Raw genomic sequence first — 19319 nt, 5'->3', positions numbered from 1 at the left:
GCACCACGGACGCGAGGGAAGGGCCCATAATTACTGGAACAGAAGCGCAGATGTTTGCTTAGGGCCTGTAGTGACAAGGAGGGAAGAGCAGGGCGGGATCCAGCTCAGGTAAACCCGCAGGGCCATCCCAGACCTCCTACTCAGTCCCACTGTTTGTCCCAAGAACCAGCCAACTCTGATTTCTTTAAAACCATTTACTTACAAACTTTAATTCAGCAAAGGTCCGTGTGGGGAGATTGGGGTGGGGTCGGGGGAATAGTCCCCTTGGAGTGGATGTGGACCCCCAGAGTCAAGGGAGGGAAGCTGGTGGCCCAGTTGGCTGGGGGCAAGGCCCAGGGTCACCTCAGGTGGACAGGTCCTGCTGGTGGGCGGGCCCAGAGCTTATCTTCATGGAGTGCTGGTTTCTGGCACTGGGCTGAAAGGAGGCCAGCTCCTGGGATCTGGCCTGGGGTGGGCAGGCAGAATTCAAGAATTTATCTTCAACAAGGGAGTGACAGCAGAGGCTCTGGGAGATGGGCATAATGTCCGACTCCCACAGACAGCAGGGGATTGGCAGAGAAAGCCCATCTCTGCACCGAGGCCCAGGCAGGAGGGGGTGGTGGGGCTGGTTCGCCAAGATGAAGGCTTTACCCTTCTACTGTCCCCAGGGTGGAGATCCTAGGTAGGGTGGCCCAATCCCTAGGCCAGAGCTGTTTGGTCCATAGTCAAGCTCCCAGAGCTTGGCATCTGTGGCTCTGGCCAGCAGGGCCTGGGGCCCAGCTTTTAAGGCATCAGAAGGGGAGGGGGCTGCGGCAGGGACCCCGGGCCCCGGGGCTAGGGTATTGGCCAGATGGGCAGGCAGGGGCAGGAGACAGCCATGCCTGCAGCAGATGTGGGAAAAAGAGCTGTTTCAAACTGCAAAGTGTGGAATGGTGGCCCGGATAGACCGGACATTGAAGGAATCACAGCTGGGGGTTGTCCGCGGTGGTTTTAAAAATAAAAATTAGAAAAGGAAACAGAAGTCAGTTGTCAAAGTTAAAAAAAAGGAGACAGTCTCTGTATCCTCACGGGAGGTCAGGGAAACCTCCAAGGCACTCGAAAGGCCAAAATTACAGGATCAACGAGGCAGGAGGGCTCCGGAGAGACGGGCACATTGGAAGAGGAGATGGGGGAGGGAGGGAGAGCAGGCCGGGGCCCCTCTCTCTTAAGGCTGCAGGGTTTCGGTGTGGGGAGCAAGCCAGAGGTGCAATGAGGCCTCCAGACTCCCCCACACCCCTTGGGCTCCTGGGGCTCCAGCTGATTGGTCAGTAAAGTCTTTCAGAGATTTTTCTATTACCGAAAGAGAGAAAATGGTTTAAAAAAACACAAAACAAAACACCAGAAAACCCAAAAGCGATTTGGTGCAGGCCCTTGAGTTATCTCTGGCGCCAGCCACTTAGAAAATCCTCTTCCGCTTCAGGTAGGAGTCCGCGTAGTGCCCGCCGAGGCCCTGGGAGTGCTGGCCCACATAGCTGCCTTCTGGGCTGGGCTCGGGCGAGGGCAGTAGGTGGGCAAAGCTGCGTTTCTGGCCGCCCAGTGGGGTCTGGAGACAGAGGGCAGGGTGGGGCAGGTCAGGGGCCGCTGGGGGGCCGGGGCTCCCCAGTCCTGCATGTCCCCACCCCCTGCCTGTACCTTCAGCAGGTGGCTGTGACCATTAGGCCCAGGGCCGAGGCCCAGGAGCCCTTCTCCGGAGCCCAGTGGGGAAGAGCCGATTGCCTGGAAGAAATGAAGAGGTGGAACAGGTTACTCCCTGGGGGCCAGAGGAAGCACCCCTCCCGCCTCCCGCCCCCGCCCTCCCTGTCCCCGCACGTGAAGGGTTTCAGGTTTCAGGTTCAAATCTTGCTTCTGCTACTTTCTAGCCATGAGACCTGGGGGCCAATTGCTCCATTTTATTTAAGCCTCGGTTTTCTCATCTGTCAAATGGGGCCAAGTAGCACCCACAGCCTGGGCTGTAGAGGGAGGAAGTGACAGAAAGCCTGGAAGGCTGGCAGTGCTAGGTGCTTGATGCACAGGGTGGATAGAGGACAACAGGCTGTTGCTACTCCACCCTGAGCAAGACCGACCCTGCCACCACCCCAGCTTTGGCCTGGGTACCAAGGGTCACAGAGCCCCGGTGGCAGACACCCCCGAATCGCAGCTGTCCCAGGGTGCCTGTGTTCAGCCAGAGAGGCTCCTCACCTTGCTGAGGTGGCTCTGCTTGAGGCCAGCCTGCAGGCCGCTGGTGAAGTAGGAAGTGGGCGAGCCTGAATAGAAGTGAGAGAGGGGGCCCCCGCCACTCCCACCGCTGCTCCGTTCACCGAAGCCACTGGGCGGGGGGGACATCTGTGGAAGAAGGGTCGGTGGAGTGAAGCAGACAATTGTAGTACCCAGCCCTGTGTAGACGATCCTCCAAAATGATTCTGGGCTTTTTTTTTTTTTTTTGAGATGGAGTTTCGCTCTTGTTGCCCAGGCTGCAGTACAATGGCATGATCTCGCTCACTGCAACCTCTGCCTCCCAGGTTCCAGCAATTCTTCTGCCTCAGCCTCCCAAGTAGCTGGGATTACAGGCATGTGCCACCATGCCCAGCTAATTTTTTGTATTTTAGTAGAGATGGGGTTTCTCCATGTTGGTCAGACTGGTCTCAAACTTGTGACCTCAGGTGATCCACCCACCTCGGCCTCCCAAAGTGCTGGGATTACAGGCGTGAGCCACCATGCCCAGCAATTCTGGGTTTTGCAAAGACTAGCTTTGGCTCATAGGACTGAGGAGAGCTGGCATGTGGGTACCCGCCTCCTCTTCCTCCTCCAGGAACCCGGGGATCATCACTGCACAAAGGGACACAAAGAAACTGTTCCAGTTTATGGAGGCCAAATATGTGAGGCCATGTAGCTGAGGCCCAGGTGAGTGCCAGGGACCGCCCACTGCCCCACAGAGTGGCAAGAAGTAATACAATGCCTGGCACGGCATGGTGGCTCATGCCTGTGATCCTAGCACTTTTGGAGGCCAAGGTGGGAGGATTGCTTGAGCCTAGGAGGTCCAGACCAGCCTGGGCAACACAGGGAGACTTCGTCTCCAAAAAAGTACAAAAATTAACCATCATGGTGGTGAGTGCCTAAGGTCCCAGCTACTCAGGAGGCTGAGGTAGGAGGATCGCTTGAGCCCAGGAGTTTGAGGCCGCAGTGAGCTATGATGGTGCCACTGCACTCCAGCCTGGGCAACACAGTGAGATCCTGTCTCAAAAAACCCCACAAAGAACACACAAAATACAAGGTCTGCTATTCTAGGCTACTAAGTCATGGCACAGTCTGTCATGTAATAAAAGCTGATTGCTACAAACACCATACCAGGTGGCTCTTACCTTGTGTCGGCTGGGTCCGTGAGGCCCAAGGGCTGGTTCCCGTGGGTGGGAGAAGAGCCGCCGTGGTCCCACGTCCTGAATCAAAGTGGGAGAAGCACAATGGGTTGGAGTCTGTCCCAGCCTCACGCCTGGCTGAACTCCACTGGCAGAGCTGTCATCGGGAAAGACAGCCCCCACCACCCTGGGACCAGGAAGAGGCAAATTGGGGGCTGGATGCAGCTCGGCCCCAGGGATGGCTGCTGTGAAGGGGGTGCCCCCCATGGGTCTAAGTGTTTGGAGTTTCCCAGGCAAGCTGGGAATTCGAGCTACGTGGACTCTTGTAGTTTTCCTGTGTTGGCGTTAATTTCCGTTGTTATTTGTTTGAAATCCAGAGGGGGCCAAACATCACCCAGGTGACCTATGGGCGGCCAGTTTGCAATTTCTTTTTTTTTTTTTTTGAGACGGAGTTTCACTCTTGTTGCCCAGGCTGGAGTGCAATGGCGCAGTCTTGGCTCACCGCAACCTTCACCTCCCAGGTTCAAGCAATTCTCCTGCCTCAGCCTCCCTAGTAGCTGGGATTATAGGCATGTGCCACCACGCCCAGCTAATTTTATATTTTTAGTGGAGACAGGGTTTCTCCATGTTGGTCAGGCTGGTCTTGAACTCCCAACCTCAGGTGATCCGCCCGCCTCGGCCTCCCAAAGTGCTGGGATTACAGGTGTGAGCCACCGCACCTGGCCCAGTTTGTAATTTCTGACCTGCCAAGGAGTTTGGCGTCATAGAAGGACCAAATCTCCAGGAGCACAAACAGGAATCAAAGGTGAGAGAGCGGGACAGAAAAGATAAGCCCTGTCTCTGAGGAGAGACAGTGTGGCCTAAGTCCTCTTGGGAGAGAAAGACAGAACCAGGATGACAGACTGAGACACAAGATCCTCCAGGTCTTGGGAATGGACAGCCAGGCAGGTGGACCGGGAAGCAGGGGGTGATGTACAGAGAAACAGGAAACTTTAAGGGCATGAGGCTGGGCGTGGTGGCTCTTGCCTGTAATCCCAGCACTTTGGGAGGCTGAGGTGGGCGGCTCACTTGAGGTCAGGAGTTTGAGACCAGCCTGGACAACACAGTAAGACTCCGTCTCTACCAAAACTTTAAAAATTAGTTGGGCATGGAGGCGCATGTCTGTGGCCCCAGCTCCTCGGGAGGCTGAGGTGTGAGGATCGCTTGAGCCCAGGAGGTTGAGGCTGCAGTGAGCTATGATAGCACCACTGCCCTCCAGCCAGGGCAACATAGGGAGACCGTCTCTAAAAAAAAAAGAAAAAAAAGCAGAGACCATATCCGGCACGTTCCCTGTCGCCTCCCTAGCACATGGCCTGGCATAGTCCATCCTAGAGAAGTATCAGTTTGGAGAATGATTTGGCCTCAGGGGACAGAGAGCTGCAGCCAGGCACTCACCGAGGGGTAGTCGAAGCCGTAGCTGTCAGACAGCCCTGGTTCGGGGGGCAGGCGGGCGCTGCTGAGGGGGCTGAGCAGGCGGGACTTGAGCTGGAAGGCTTTGCTGCTGCTGCTGCCACCTCCAGGGGCTGGGGGGTTAGGTGGGGGGCCCTCAGCTGGGCGGCGGCTTCTCCCGGCGCCTCCCCAGCCCCGGGCCTCCTTACCCGCCAGGTTGCTGGCTGGGAGCAGGCTGTGTAGGTTCAGGTAGGGATTCAGGGGAATCCGGTAGTCCTTGGGGGGCTCCCCCAGCAGTGACACCTGTGGCAGGAGGGCCAGATTCGCGAGGGCCCCCAGGAAAGGGGACTCTGTGGAACAGGAGGCTGGTGTGGTGCCGCGCGCAGGGCAGGGCCTTACCCCAGGGGGCGTCGGCAGAGGCCCACTGTCTTTCTGGAGGCCTCTGAGGCCAGAGCCTCGGAGCCCCACAGGGGCAGGGGGAGGAGTGAGCTGGGCCGCTGGGGGACCCAAGCCCAGGGCCTCCCGGTCACCCCCAGCAGGGCCAAGCACGGATGGCAGCAGGGGTGGTGGCTTTCCTCGCCGGGGCGGCAGCTCCGGGGGCAGGCCCCCTCCTAGGGAGGGAAGGAGGATTTCAGGGGCCGAGGCTCACAGGACCCCCCTCCCCAGGGCCCTCCAGCTCCCACCTGGACCAGGGCCCAGTGGTCAAGAGACAAATCCATGCTGGCCACTGAGCAGAGCTCATGCCTGGGCCCTGGGGGGGACACCCAACTGATGGACCAGGGCACGGGGACCCACAGAGGTTGGGTCTCTTGCCCAAGGCCACATAGCAAGGAAGGAAGCGGAAGTGGCTGCGGGACACCGTGTGGGCGGGGTCTGCGTTACCTGCAGGCAGCTCCCCGAGGAGGGGGTTGGCCGGCTGGGCCCCAGGCTGGAGGGCGCCCAGGGGTGAGTCTCCCAGGATGCCGGGCTTCTAGGGACAGAGCAGACAGTTGCAGATGGCGGCAGGGTGGCCCAGGGAAGCAGACAGGTGTGGCCCAGAGTCTGCGGCCGCACCCCGACTCCAGGGCTCGGCCGGTCCTGGGCAGACAGGCATGGGGTTCCCCAGTGCCCGCCACACGCCAACCCCATCATTCGTCCCATCAGCCATGGTGACCGAGGGTCTCCTGAGCGCCAGGCCCCAGTTCCCTGGCCAATGATTACAGCACAGTATCAACTGCAGCCACATGGAATGGGACAGCCATACAGTGTTTCAGCCACTTTCAGTCACAGAAGGCCAGACCCACAGGCTCATGTACTCTGTCAGTTACCACCAGACAGACAGACGGACACTACTGACTTAGAATCCAGGGAACCACACCAGACAGGGCGGAGCATGGGTGGATGTGTGTGCGTGCGCGCGCGCGCATCTATGTTTCTGCGTGTGAGAGTCTTGTGTCTATGTGTGTCTTTGACTTATGTCTCTGTCTCTCTGTGTGTGTATATCTGCATCTTTGTATGTGTGAGTCTGTATGTATACCTGTGTTTCTAGGTGTGAGTTGCGTGTGTGCGTGTGTGTATGTGCGCGCGCACTGAGGGGACAGACCTGGTTTCTTCCCCAGGTGGCTCTTCCACAGGGGAGCTTCCGAGCAGTCTATTCACAAAGTGGTGCCCAGCAGCCGCGCTCCCAGCCCACACCCAGTTTCAGGCTGTAAATGGGTGTGTCCAGGTCCCCTGACCCCACCCCAGGCACCAAGTCCAGGGGCCCTCTCCAGAATGGAGGGAAAGACATGTCCTGAGCGACTGCCGGAGGGGGATGGGGATGTGGGTGGGAAAGGCAGGGGCTGGGGGGAGTCAGCCTCACCCGGGTTCTGGGCCCCCAGGGCACAGCCAGAGGTCCCCCCACCCCACCAATCGCGCCAACTGTGTTGAAAAGAGCAAGGAGGGGCTGTAGAGCGGTGGGTGAGGGGGACGCGTGTGTTACCTTCTGGCCCTGGGTCTGCAGGGCGAGCTGCAGCAGCGCCGTGGACAGGGCTGGCCCACTGAGCAGCGGCATGGCTGGGGGAGCACCCAAGAGGCCTGCAGGGAGACACAGGAGGATGGGTGGGGGTCCCTGTGTCCTCCCTGCCCTGCCTCATGAAACACAGCCCTGAATCCGTTGAAGGGGCAGGAAACTGATGCTCTAGGGCTGGGGGGTGGGCAGTGGACTTGCCCAAAGGAAGGGCCTAGAAGGAGCAGAGGCTAGTCCAGTGAAGGCCAGGCCCCTCTTGCCAGCACCCCAGCTCACTGCAGGCCGCTGTGTGGCCCTGGTCCCGGCGCCCAGTTGTGGACAACAGCAGCTCCCCCTATGACTCCACACTCCCCCTCAGCCCTACTCCTGGGCTCCTGTCACTGTGGCCAAGATGAGCAGTTTCAGGGAGTGCCGGGGACAGTGCTGCAGCCCGTTCTGCACAGTGGGGGCCCCCGCCCAGCCCCACCTTACCCTGCTTCCCCCCCGCGCTGCCGTGGAGCAGGGGGTTGAGCAGCAGCTGGAGGGAGGCAGACGGGCCCAGGTTGTTGAGCAGCTGCAGGATGTTGGGCTCAGGGAGGAGTCCCTTCCCCCGATTGAGGGCCTGCAGGAACAGAGCAGCTCAGAGCGCCGCCAGGGCCCTGATATCCCCATGAGGCTCCCATCCCCACCCCTCCACCCCTGCCCACACAGGCTCACCGTGGCCTGGGCAGCGATGAGAGCGGCCAGCATACTGCGGCCAGGGGGCCCAGGGGCGCAGAAGGAGACTCGCAGGTGGCTGCCCCCCAGGGCCAGACCGTCCGCCTGCTGCTGTGCCTCCTCCGCCATCTCAGCCGTCTCATACTCCAGCACCGCGAAACCCTTCAGCTGCCCGTCCTGGCCGCACGCCAGCTGCCGGAGGAAGGCATGCAGTCATGAGCACCTGGGCAGCAGTGACTGCACCAACCCGGGAAGTGACAACCGTAACCAGACTCTGCTGCCCCATGAGGGTGAATTCCACACCAGGCCTTCACTGCCCTGTGCCTCGTTCCTGCATCAGCTCCTCTGATCTTCCCAATGACCCTGGACGGCTGCATCATACCCATTTATCAGAGAAGGCAACTGAGGCACGGAGAGGTCAGCGCACTCAAGGCCACGCAGCTGGAAGGAGGATGGAGCTGGGAGCCGCCTTACCACCAAAGCCAAGGCCACGGCCGGACACAGTGGCTCACACATGTAATACCAGCACTCTGGGAGGCTGAGGTAGGCGGATCACGAGGTCAGGAGATCGAGACCATCCTGGCTAACACAGTGAAACGCCGTCTCTACTAAAAATACAAAAAATTAGCCGGCATGGTGGCACATGCCTATAGTCCCAGCTACTCGGGAGGCTGAGGCAGAAGAATCGCACCACTGCACTCCAGCCTGGGTAACAGAGTGAGACTCCATCTCAAAAAAAAAAAAAAAAGGCCACAGAGGGACTTGGGGGACGTCAAAGTACACCAAAATGCAAAGTGGGGAAAGAGGCACGTGGCTTTGGGGTGTCACCCAACCACCAGCCTCAGGCCAAGGACACTGTAGCTGGGGCTGGGAGGGGTGCCCAGCCCGTGGGTGAGGCAGGTGGCTTCCAAGCTTGGGTTCCAGGCTGCTGGTACCAGATGCACAGGTCACACAGCCAGGGAGCAGCAAGCACAGAGGCACGGCCAAGCCAGGGAGGTCTCTCCGTCTCCCATGACATCAGCCACTTGGTTCTTCCAGTCCACAGCCCCCAACCCAGAACCCTGGGGCCAGATGTGTTCCAGGACTGAGAAGTTTTGGACATTAGAAAAGCAGAGAGGCTGGGCAAAGTGACTCACGCCTATAATCCCAACACTCTGGGAGGCTGAGGTGGGCGCATCATTTGAGGTCGAGTTCGAGACCAGCCTGACCAACATGGCGAAACCCCATCTCTACTAAAAATACAAAATTAGCTGGGCATGGTAGCGCATGCCTGTAATCCCAGCTACTTGGGAGGCCGAAGCACAAGAATCACTTCAACACGGGAAGCAGAAGTTGCAGCGAGCCGAGATCGCACCACTGCACTCCAGCCTGGGCGACAGAGTAAGACTCCGTCTCAAAAACAAACAAACAAACAAACAAACAAACAAACAAAAAAGAAAAGAAAAGAAAAAAAGGCAGCTGGGCGCAGTGGCTCAAGCCTGTAATCCCAGCACTTTGGGAGGCCGAGGCGGGCGGATCACAAGGTCAGGAGATCGAGACCATCCTGGCTAACACGGTGAAACCCCGTCTCTACTAAAAAATACAAAAAGCTAGCCGGGGGAGGTGGCGGGCACCTGTAGTCCCAGCTACTCAGGAGGCTGAGGCAGGAGAATGGCGTAAACCCGGGAGGCGGAGCTTGCAGTGAGCTGAGATCCGGCCACTGCACTCCAGCCTGGGCGACAGAGCAAGACTCCGTCTCAAAAAAAAAAAAAAAAAAAAAAAGGAAAAAAAGGCAGGCACTGTCAGCGCCCTTACTTTGTAGGTGGGAAAACTCGGGCTCAGAGAGGGACAGTCCCTTGTCCAGGTCACAGTCTAGAGCTGGGATCAGACAAGGCCGGCTGACAGCCTTCATGGGACCAGCCACATCAGGGTACTGGTGATGGCTGTCCCAAGAAACAGTGCTGCAGCAGGATGTGGTGGTACCGGGCTATGGTCCCAGCTGTGGGGGGAATACTGCTTAAGCCCGGGAATTCAAGATTACAGTGAGCTATGATTGAGCCACTGTACTCCAAGGACAGAGCAAGACCCTGTTGCTTAAAAACAAAGAAAAAGAGGCCAGGCACGGTGGCTCATGCCTATAATCCCAGCGCTTTGGGAGGCCGAGGTGGGCGGATCACCTGAGGTCAGGACCGGCCTGACTAACATGGAGAAACCCCGTCTCTGCTAAAAATACAAAATTAGCCGGGAGTGGTGGCTCATGCCTGTAATTCTAGCTACTACGGAGGCTGAAGCAAGAGAATCGCTTGAACCTGAGAGGCGGAGGTTGCGGTGAGCTGAGATCGCGCCATTGCACTCCAGCCTGGGCAACAAGAGCGAAACTCTGTCTCAAAAAAAAAAAAAAGATAATCAGCAAGTGGTGGGGAAGGAAGGGCTCTCGTTCCAGACAGTGGCCAAGCCAGGCAGCAATGCTAAGGGAAGTGGCTGGGCCTGGGCCCCAGCACTTGCTGAATGCCCGGGCAGCAAAGCTGCAGGTAGCAGCCCTTCAGCTTGGCCCACGCCCTGTGCCAAGGTCTGGGCACAGATCTCCCATAGTCACACCCATCGTTTTGTTTTGTTTTCTTTGAGATGGAGTCTTGCTCTGTCACCCCGGAGTGCAGTGATGTGAACTCAGCTTACTGTAACCTCCACCTCCTGGGTTCCAGTGATTCTCGTGCCTCAGCCTCCCCGTAGCTGGGATTACAGGCACCCACCACCACGCCCAGCTAATTTTTTTTTTTTTTTTTGAGACGGAATCTCGCTCTGTCCCCCAGGCTGGAGTGCAGTGGTGCGATCTTGGCTCACGGCAAGCTCCGCCTCCCGGGTTCACGCCATTCTCCTGCCTCAGCCTTCCATGTAGCTGGGACTACAGTTGCCCGCCACTGCACCAGGCTAATTTTTTGTATTTTTAGTAGAGACGGGGTTTCACCGTGTTGGCCAGGCTGGTCTCGAACTCCTGACCTCAAGCAATCTGCTCGCCTTGGCCTCCCAAAGTGCTGGGTTACAGGCACGAGCCACTGTGCCCGGCCATAATCACACCCATCTTAGGGATGAGCAGAGAGAGACTCAGAGGGGGTCACAGAGTGATCAAGGCCACACAGTTCCTAAGTAGGGGGACTGATGTGTGAACCTCAAGCTGCCTCACTGTCAAGCCCATCCTCCATTCAAACGGGTCACCTAACGTTAAAGGTGAGCTCCTTGGAGGACGTCATCTCAATGCCTGGTACTCATCAGATGCTCAACAAATGTTTGGTGAGATCAGGCCCAGTGGCTCGAATCTATAATCCCAGCACTTTGGGAGGCCGAGGCAGGAGGATCGTTTGAGCACAGGAGTTTCAGACCAGTCTGGGCAACACAGGGAGATCCCATCTTCACAAAATTTTGCACCCACCACCAAGCCTGGCTAATTTTTTTTGTATTTTTAGTAGAGACAGGGTTTTTTTTTCTGTTTTTTGTTTGTTTTTGAGATGGAGTTTCACTCTGCCACCCAGGCTGGAGTGCAGTGGCGGGATCTTGGCTCACCACAACCTCTGCCTCCCAGTTTCAGGCGATTCTTCTGCCTCAGCCTCCCAAGTAGCTGGGACCACAGGCACATGCCACCACACCCGGCTAACTTTGTTTTGTATTTTTAGTAGAGACAGGGTTTCACCATATTAGCCAGGATGGTCTTGATCTCCTGACCTCGTGATCCACCCGCCTCGGCCTCCCAAAGTGCTGGGATTACAGGCTTGAGCCACCGTGCCCGGCCATGAGACAGGGTTTTACCATGTTGACCAGGCTGGTTTCAAACTCCTGACCTCAAGTGATCTGGGGTTACAGGCATAAGCCACTGCACCCGGCCTCTATGTAAAATTTTAAAAATCAACTGGGCATGCTGATGCATTCCTGTAGTTCCAGCTTACATGGGAAGCCAAGGCAGGAGGATCTCTTGAACCCTGGAGGTCAAGGCTGGAGTGCACTCCCCCAGCCTGGGCTCCTCCAGCCAGCCTGGGTGATAGAGTGAGAACCTGTCTCAAAAAATAAAAATAAAAAAATAAGGCCAGGCACGGTGGCTCACACCTGTAGTCCCAGCTACTCAGGAGGCTGAGGCAGGAGAATGGTGTGAACCTGGGAGGCGGAGCTTGCAGTGAGCTGAGATCACGTGACTGCACTCCAGCCTGGGCGACAGAGCAAGACTCCGTCTCAAAAAAAAAAAAAAAATTTAGTGAATGTTCCAGTGGAGAAATGAATGGGCAGCTGTTCACAATAACCTGATCATGAAGCACTGACAACCCCATTTCGAGATGGGGAAACAGGCTAGAAGAGTACCTGTAGCTGGTCATGACCCTGTGACCTTTGATCTCCACGTAAGAAGGTAAGGCCAGGCCAGCACAGTGGTTCATGCCTGTAATCTCAGCACTTTGGGAGGCCGAGGTGAGCGGATCACTTGAGGTTAGGGGTTCGAGACCAGCCGGGCCAACATGGCGAAACCCCATCTCTACTAAAAATACAAAAATTGGGTGTGGTGGCAGGCACCTGTAATCCCAGCTACTCGGGAGGCTGAGGCTGGAGAATCACTTGAACCCGGGAGGCGGAGGATGCAGTGAGCCAAGATTGCGCCTCTGTACTCCAGACTGGGTGACACAGCAAGATTCTGTCTTAAAAAAACAAAAATAAAAAATAAAAAAAAAGGTGAGGCCATTGTGCTAACTCATCTTCTGTCCTGAGCCCGCACAGTTGGCCTGGTATGTAGCAGGTGTCCAAGAGAAGGCGGCAGAATGAATGAATGAATGATGAGTAAACAGAGAGGGAGTTCCCATGGCTCATGGATACTCAGCTTTTGTTTTTTTTTGTTTGTTTGTTTCTTTGAGCTGGAGTCTCGCTCTGTCGCCCAGGCTGGAGTGCAGTGGTGCGATCTCCACTCACCGCAACCTCAGCCTCCCAGGTTCAAGCAATTCTCCTGTCTCAGCCTCTCAAGTACCTGAGATTACAGGCACACACTGCCATGCCTGGCTACTTTTTTTTGTTGTATTTTTAGTAGAGACGGGGTTTCTCCATGTTGGTCAGGCTGGTCTCAAACTGCTGACCTCAGGTGATCCGTCTCAGCCTCCCAAAGCTTTATAAGCGTGAGCCACTGCGTGTGGCCTGTTTTTTTTTTTTTTGAGATGGAGTGTTGCTCTGTGACCCAGGCTGGAGTGCAGTGGTGCGATCTCAGCTCACTGCAAACTCTGCCTCCTAGGTACAAGCGATTCTCCTGCCTCAGCCTCCTGAGTAGCTGGGATTACAGCCCTGTGCCACTACACCTGGCTAATTTTTTTTGTATTTTTAGTAGAGACAGGGTTTCACCATGTTGGCCAGGCTAGTCTTGAACTCTTGACCTCAAGTGATCCACCTGCCTCGGCCTCTCAAAGTGCTGGGATTACATGCATGAGCCATCTCACCCAGCCTGTTTCTTGTTTTAAATATAGAGATGGTGTCCCGCTATCTCACCCAGGCTCGTCTTGAACTCCTTGTCTCGAGTGATCCTCCTGCCTCTGCCTCCCAACAGACACCTAGTTTAAATGGGGCACCAATACCCCACTTACACGAGAGGGACCCACTCAAAGCCACAGAGCTGGGGGTCTGAGCCCAGGACTGTCTCTTTTTTTTTTTTTGAGGAGGGGGTCTAGCTCTATTGCCCAGGCTGTAGTGTCATTGTGCTGTGGTGCGATCAAGGCTCACTGCAGCCTCAGACTCCCAGGATCAAGCGATCCTGCCACCTCAGCCACCTGAGTAGCTGGGACTACAGGCACACCATCATACCTGTCTAATTTTTGTATAGAGAGGATTTCACCATATTGCCCAGGCTGGTCTCAAACTCCTAGCCTCAAAGGATCTACCCACCTCAGCCTCTGAAAGTGTTGGGGTTACGGGTGTGAGTCACTGCTCCTGGCCAGGTCTACCCCTTCTAAGCCTCTGCACTGGCCTCCTCTCAGTGGTCCAAGCTCTGGAGCTAGGCTGCAGTATTCTGATCCCAGCTCTGCCAGACCCTGGCTGTTTAACTCTGGGCAAGTTACTTGACCCCTGTGTGCCTTGGTATCCTCACCTGAAAATGGGAGTAGTACCTGTCTCTCAGGGTTGCTACAGGATGAAGCAACTAAAGGTTATGTACTGAGTCCACAGCGAGTGCTGGAGGAATCCCCTTCAGGATCTCTGGGGATCAGGACCTTCTGGGGGCTCTTAGAGAGTGAGTCTGGCCTATTGTCACCCCACTGCACCTGTCACAGGGCGAGGCACACACATAGAAGTGCCTGGCACATGTGGTCTGAATGAACAAGGGATTGTTTTGCCAACCCATTGTGCAAGTATTGAGTCCCTGCTTACGGAGGAGGGAAACTGTAGATCAGAGAGCCAGTGACTGGCCCGAGCTCGAGGGTGGGGCTGGGATCTAGCGAAGCCTCAGTCTCTGACCCCATGGTTCAAATAGACTGTGGGCTCCTCTGCAGCTTCCTGAATGCCTGGCCAGGGTCTGGGACCCCATGGGAGGTTTGATGAAGGTACCAGCGAATGAGGAGGTGAGGGGTGAGCAAGCCTCGAGATCCAGTTACAAGAGTGGCCTCGCCTGCATCTGACAGAGCGACAGTGAGGCCTGAAATTGCACAGGGATTCAAATCCTCTGGCCGGGCGCGGTGGCTCACGCCTGTAATCCCAGCAAGTTGGGAGGCCAATGTGGGTGGATCACCTGAAGCCAGGAGTTCAAGATCAGCCTGGCCAACATGGCAATACCCCACCTCTACTAAAAATATAAAAACTATCCAGGCATGGTGGCGGGGCGCCTATAATCCCAGCTACTCTGGAGGTTAAGGCAGGAGAATCGCTTGAACCCAGGAGGCGGAGGTTGCAGTGAACTGAGGCTGCATCACTGCACTCCAGCATGGTTGACAAAGTGATACTCTGTCTCAAAAAAAAAGAAAAGGTAGATGACTCCAAAGACTCCCTCAGGTGCTCCGGGCCTGGCACCTGCTCCCCAGTGCTCTCCACAAGGCTCACCTGGCAGAAGGTGGGGCTGTGGACAGCTGACAGTGCCCGGCACAGAGCGTCCACATCGTTGAAGCCAGGTGGTAGGCGGTCCACACAGAGGCAGCGCGAGTGGAGAAGGGCAGGCGTCAATTGCCCGGCATCCGTCCAGTGCACGTAGAGGGTACGCGGTCCCAGCGGCTTGCCCAGCAGGTCCGACTTGGCACGGGCAGCCGAGTCCTTCTTCATGTACTCGGCAAAGCCATACCCCTTGGAGTGGCCAGTGCGCTCACTGTAGACCAGGAAGCAGCGCTCCAGGCTGCCGAAGGGCCGCACCAACTCCTCGAACTGCTGCTGTGTGAGGCTGGGGGGCAGGTTGGCCACGCACAGCAGGGCATCCGTGGGCTGCAGCTGCACCGACAGCTCGCGCTCCCGTAAGCAGCTCTGGTGAAAAGCGTTGATTGCGGCCTCGGCCTGCTCCCCATTCAGCAGGGTCACGAAGGCTGCGGTGGGAGGAGGGCAGCACGAGGTCAGCTGGGCCCCGAGGGCCTGCCCCTCTACCCTGCCACCCTGCAAAGCAGGTGGGACCTCCAAATGCTGGGCATTTCAGGTGCCTGCCGATCTGAACCGTTGCCAGCCTTGGCAACTCACACAGGCGAGCGCGCCTGCCATCGATTCCAGGCTCCACGAAGCCCACTCCCTCGCCCAGCCCTGCGTCCACCCGCACCCATAGCAGCGCCCACCAACTGGACCTGGCTCTGTCCTAGAACGCCGTGGGTCACTCGGATGATACCAAGGGCAGTGGTTAAGCCCATGCTCACTGGGGCCCAGAGTTAAGCCCCAAGCCCCAGGTGGCTTTGGGGGTATCAGTTTCCTCATCTGTCAAATGGTTATAACTTAATCATCACAACCAACATTTTGCCAGTGAGGAAACGGGCCCAGAGCAGCACCCCTGTGCCCAAGTAGGGGAGCCTGGACTTGAACCCAGGCAGCTGGACTCCAGAGCCCCACTCTACACACTGCCCACCCCCGCCACCTTTCCAGGCCACCAGTGCCCTGAACCCTGCTGCCACGTGCTGCCCCAGATTTGCAATCCACCCAGAGGCCACAGGAAGCTTTGTTCAAAATGATAACCAGATCATGCCACATCCATCTGGTGGCTTCTAGCTGCAGGGTGCAGTGCAGCCTGCGTGGGCTCGCTGACCTCCCCTCCCATCTCACCACTGCTATCCAGACCACAGCAGGCACGTTCCAGAGGGGCCTTCGCAGCTGCTGTTCCCTGAGTGTGGAACCCTGAGCCCCACCTCCTCACCTGGCTAACCTGGACCCACCCAGGTAGAAACCCTGTCTCTACTAAAAATACAAACATTAGCCGGGTGTGGTGGCGCATGTCTATAATCCCAGCTACTTGGGAGGCTGAGGCAGAGGAATGGGCTGAACCCAGGAGGCAGAGGTTGCAGCGAGCCAAGATCACACCACTGCACTCCAGCCTGGCGACAGAGCAAGACTCCATCTCAAAAAAACAAAAAACAAAACAAAACAAAAACACACAAGCATGGGTGACTGGCTGGGTAAGGAAGAGGCAAGAGGGGTAGGAAGAGAATGAACCCACGGTCAAACGTTGTCAAGAATTAGCTCAATGCCAAGCGAGTGGAGTAGGAAGAGAATCAGCCCAATGCCCAGTGTTCTTCAAGGAGAACATGAAGGCTGTCCCAAGATGACAGGATGACAGGCAGATTGGGGCGACCTGCCATTTTGGCCTGGGGGGCAATACTGGGCCTGAAGTTCAGAGCAGCAGACAGTGAGCCAGGGCCCTCCCGTCTTTAGGGATGGTCATTCCCTGCCCTGGCCCACCCCCTGGCCCCACAAACCTGTCCCTTTGTATTTGTCCACAAAACAGTATTTGAGCTCATAGTCACTGAGCAGGTCATGTACTTCCTGTGGAGATACAAGACAAAAGACAGGGAGTTACTGGAGATGGAAGGGGGCAACCCGGTGCCGCCCTCATAGCTGCCACCAGCTCTGAAGGCAGGTCAATTACCACCCCCCATTTTACCACTGAGGAAACTGAGGCTTGATGCAGTAATTTGGCCAAGGTCACTCTGCTCATACCTGGCAGAGCTGGGATTCAGAACCTGGCTGCAGACTGTGCTGTTACCCAGGCAACATGCTCTTAAAGGGTATACCTTTAGCTGGCTGGGTGGGGTGGCTCATGCTTATAATCCCAGCATTTTGGGGGGCCGAGGCGGGTGGATCACCTGAGGTCAGGAGTTCGAGACCAGCCTGGCCAACGTGGTGAAACCTTGTCTCTACTAAAAATACAAAAATTAGCCAGGAGTGACTACTGGTGGCGCCACTGGTTATAGGTGGCGCACACCTATAATCCTGGCTACTCGGGAGGCTGAGGTAGGAGAATTGCTTGAACCCAGAAGGCAGAGGTTGCAGTGTGCCATTGCACTCCAGCCTGGGCGACAAAGGGAGACATTGTCTCAAAAAAAAAAAAAAAAGCTGGACTCACGCCTGTAATTCCAGCACTTTGGAGGCCGAGGCGGGTGGATCACGAGATCAAGAGATCGAAACCATCCTGGCCAACAAGGTGAAACCCCGTCTCTACTAAAAATACAAAAACACAGCTGGATGTAGTGGAGTGCGCCTGTCGTCCTAGCTACTTGGAAGACTGAGGCAGGACAATCGCTTGAACCTGAGAGGTGAAGGTTGCAGTTAGCAGAGATCAAGCCACTGCACTCTAGCCTGGCTACAGAGTGAGACTCCATCTAAAAAAAAAAACAAAACAAAACAAAAAAGGAGTATGCCTTTAGGGAAGTCATTTAACCTCCATGAACCTCCTTTTGCAAGATTCACTGTTTCCAACAACTCTGTAAGCGAAGTATTAACAAACTCATGTTGTACATGAGAAAACCTAGGCTAGGAGAAGTGAAGAGATCAGCTGGAGGCCATGCAGTCGGGCGGCGCGGCCACCCACGGGTACCTGACTGGGAAGCCCACCTACTAGTAAGCCCCACATTCTGTGGGTTCACATGCCTCCCAATTTCCTCCTCCTGATAAGACTGCCCTCTTGCAAGCCAGCTCATTTATTTTCTTTTTTTTTAGAGACAGGGTCTTGCTCTGTCACCTAGGCTAGAGTGCAGTAGCACGATCATAGCTCACTGCAGCCTCAACCTCCTAGGCTCAAGTGATCCTCCCACCACAGCCTCCTGAGTAGCTGGGACTACAGGCACGCACCACCATGCCTAATTATTTAAAATTTTTTGTAGAGATGGGGGTTTCACTATGCTGCCCAGATTAGTCTTGAACCCTTGGGCTCAAGACAGCCTCTTGCCTCAGTCTCTCAAAGTGCTGGGATTAAAGGGATGAGCCACCGTGCCCAGCCTCAAGGCAGCTTTGAAGGCAAAGTGCTGGGGCCTGCTGAGGCCAGATACACTATGCATCTTGCAGGAGAAACAATGTGTTTCCTGCTTAGAGACTGCAGACACTGAGAGGAAGACCCAGAAACAAACCTGACCATCCTTAATGATGCCTGCCCCGATCTGTCCCTAAATTCAGCCCCTCTCAACATCCCTGGGGTCCCACTAGCCAGGTGCCCACCCATGGGCAGGGAGGGCCCGTGGCAGGTGTGCTGGTGGGCCAGAGAACAGGGATTCTCAGCAGAAAGAAGCGAGAACCGTTTCACCGCCATAGGGCAGGGCAGTATAGATGCCATTTCCCCGGGTCCAAAGAGCACTGGGAAGCGCTGCCCCTTGCTGGCCCCATGAGAAGGGCACTCCTAGCAGGAAGATTAGCCACGAGGGGATCCATAGAACACAGGCCCCGCTTCCTTCCTGTAGGTCTGTAGGCTGGTGGCAGGAGTCCCCATTTTCCCAAATTAATCCTGAGGTTTTGGGGGCTGAGACCCAGGGGCTGCTGTCACTTCCGGATTTATCTCTGAGAGCAGTGAATAAACGCGTGAGATGGAGGGGCATACTCTCCGCAGTCCTGAAACTTCTGGATTTGAGGTCCCACTACCCTGTGGTAGAGTGGGTGGAGAAAAGCATCATCCAAGCAGGGGGCAACTGGTGGTCCAGTGTACCAGCCCATTCACAATTCCCCAACAGGACCAAAGCTGTCCGCCCCCTTCCACCACTTGGTGTCGACCACGCGTGTGGTCGCCCCTAGCAACGCCCTCCCTCACTTCACAGCCGGTTTCCTCTTTCATCACCGCCCCCCCACATCCCGCTCTTGGTCTGTCTCAATCCCGCGTGGATCCGGTGCTTGGACGCCCCCGCCAACGACCCCCGCGCACCTCAGAGTTGGTGTCGCCCAGTTCCCCCCGCGCACGCGCACCGTGGTATTTCCCGCCACGCTCCTACACCGCCCCCCCCATACCTGGTTGGTCACGTCCCCCGGGAGGCCCCGGATCAGTATCTTGCGGCGGTTACGGAACTGGCGCTCGGTGTGTTCCAGGCGTTTCCGGATCTCTTCTGGATCTAGAGGCGGCAGCTCTTCTTCGGGCGCCCGGCGCTCCGCGGCATCGCCGACTTCGACCTCGGCCCCAGACTTCGGGCTCAGCGGGGGCCGGTGAGTAACGGACACATCCGCCGCCATCTTGGGAAACCCGGCGCCTTCTGGGACCAGCGAGCCGGGGCGGAGCGGCATAGAGCGGCAACGAGGGCGCGCCCGTTGATTGGCTGAGAGAAGCCCCACCTCGTTCCCTCCCCCTATCCCATTGGCTAAGCCCCAGCCCGCCTCTCAAGAGTTCAAGCTACGTCTGCGCGCCACAGACCCCGCCCCCTTCCGTCGCAGCGTCGCTGCTCAGTGGATGTGCACCTGGGTGGGAGAGCCTTGCAGCGCGGGTGGAATCAAACCACAGA

The 19319-nt window shown here is 56.7% G+C and overlaps 1 protein-coding gene across 2 annotated transcripts; it reads right to left on the bottom strand.

The window, feature by feature from the left end:
• Positions 1-179: 179 nt before the first annotated feature.
• On the bottom strand, positions 180-19176 carry RAVER1 (ribonucleoprotein, PTB binding 1). 2 transcript variants are annotated; one of them, XM_023194219.1, is made up of 14 exons: positions 18835-19176; positions 16323-16389; positions 14485-14954; positions 7462-7653; positions 7237-7366; positions 6739-6833; positions 5661-5748; positions 5178-5389; positions 4988-5081; positions 4785-4912; positions 3357-3431; positions 2197-2340; positions 1651-1734; positions 980-1561 (listed from the first exon to the last, which is right to left on the bottom strand). In XM_023194219.1, exons 1-14 carry the CDS (start codon positions 19102-19104, stop codon positions 1415-1417), a joined length of 2196 nt encoding a protein of 731 aa, XP_023049987.1. In that variant the 5' UTR covers positions 19105-19176; the 3' UTR covers positions 980-1414. The 2 variants fall into 2 exon arrangements, with proteins under 2 accessions (XP_023049986.1, XP_023049987.1); XM_023194218.2 differs by having other exon boundaries at positions 180-1561; positions 4785-5081.
• Between the last annotated feature and the right edge of the window lie 143 nt (positions 19177-19319).

The sequence above is a fragment of the Piliocolobus tephrosceles genome, chromosome 21 (assembly GCF_002776525.5).
Source record: "Piliocolobus tephrosceles isolate RC106 chromosome 21, ASM277652v3, whole genome shotgun sequence".
In the NCBI taxonomy this organism is placed as follows: domain Eukaryota; kingdom Metazoa; phylum Chordata; class Mammalia; order Primates; family Cercopithecidae; genus Piliocolobus; species Piliocolobus tephrosceles.
Note: the sequence above shows the minus strand (reverse complement) of the source record. Positions and strands in the feature narration are given on the sequence as shown.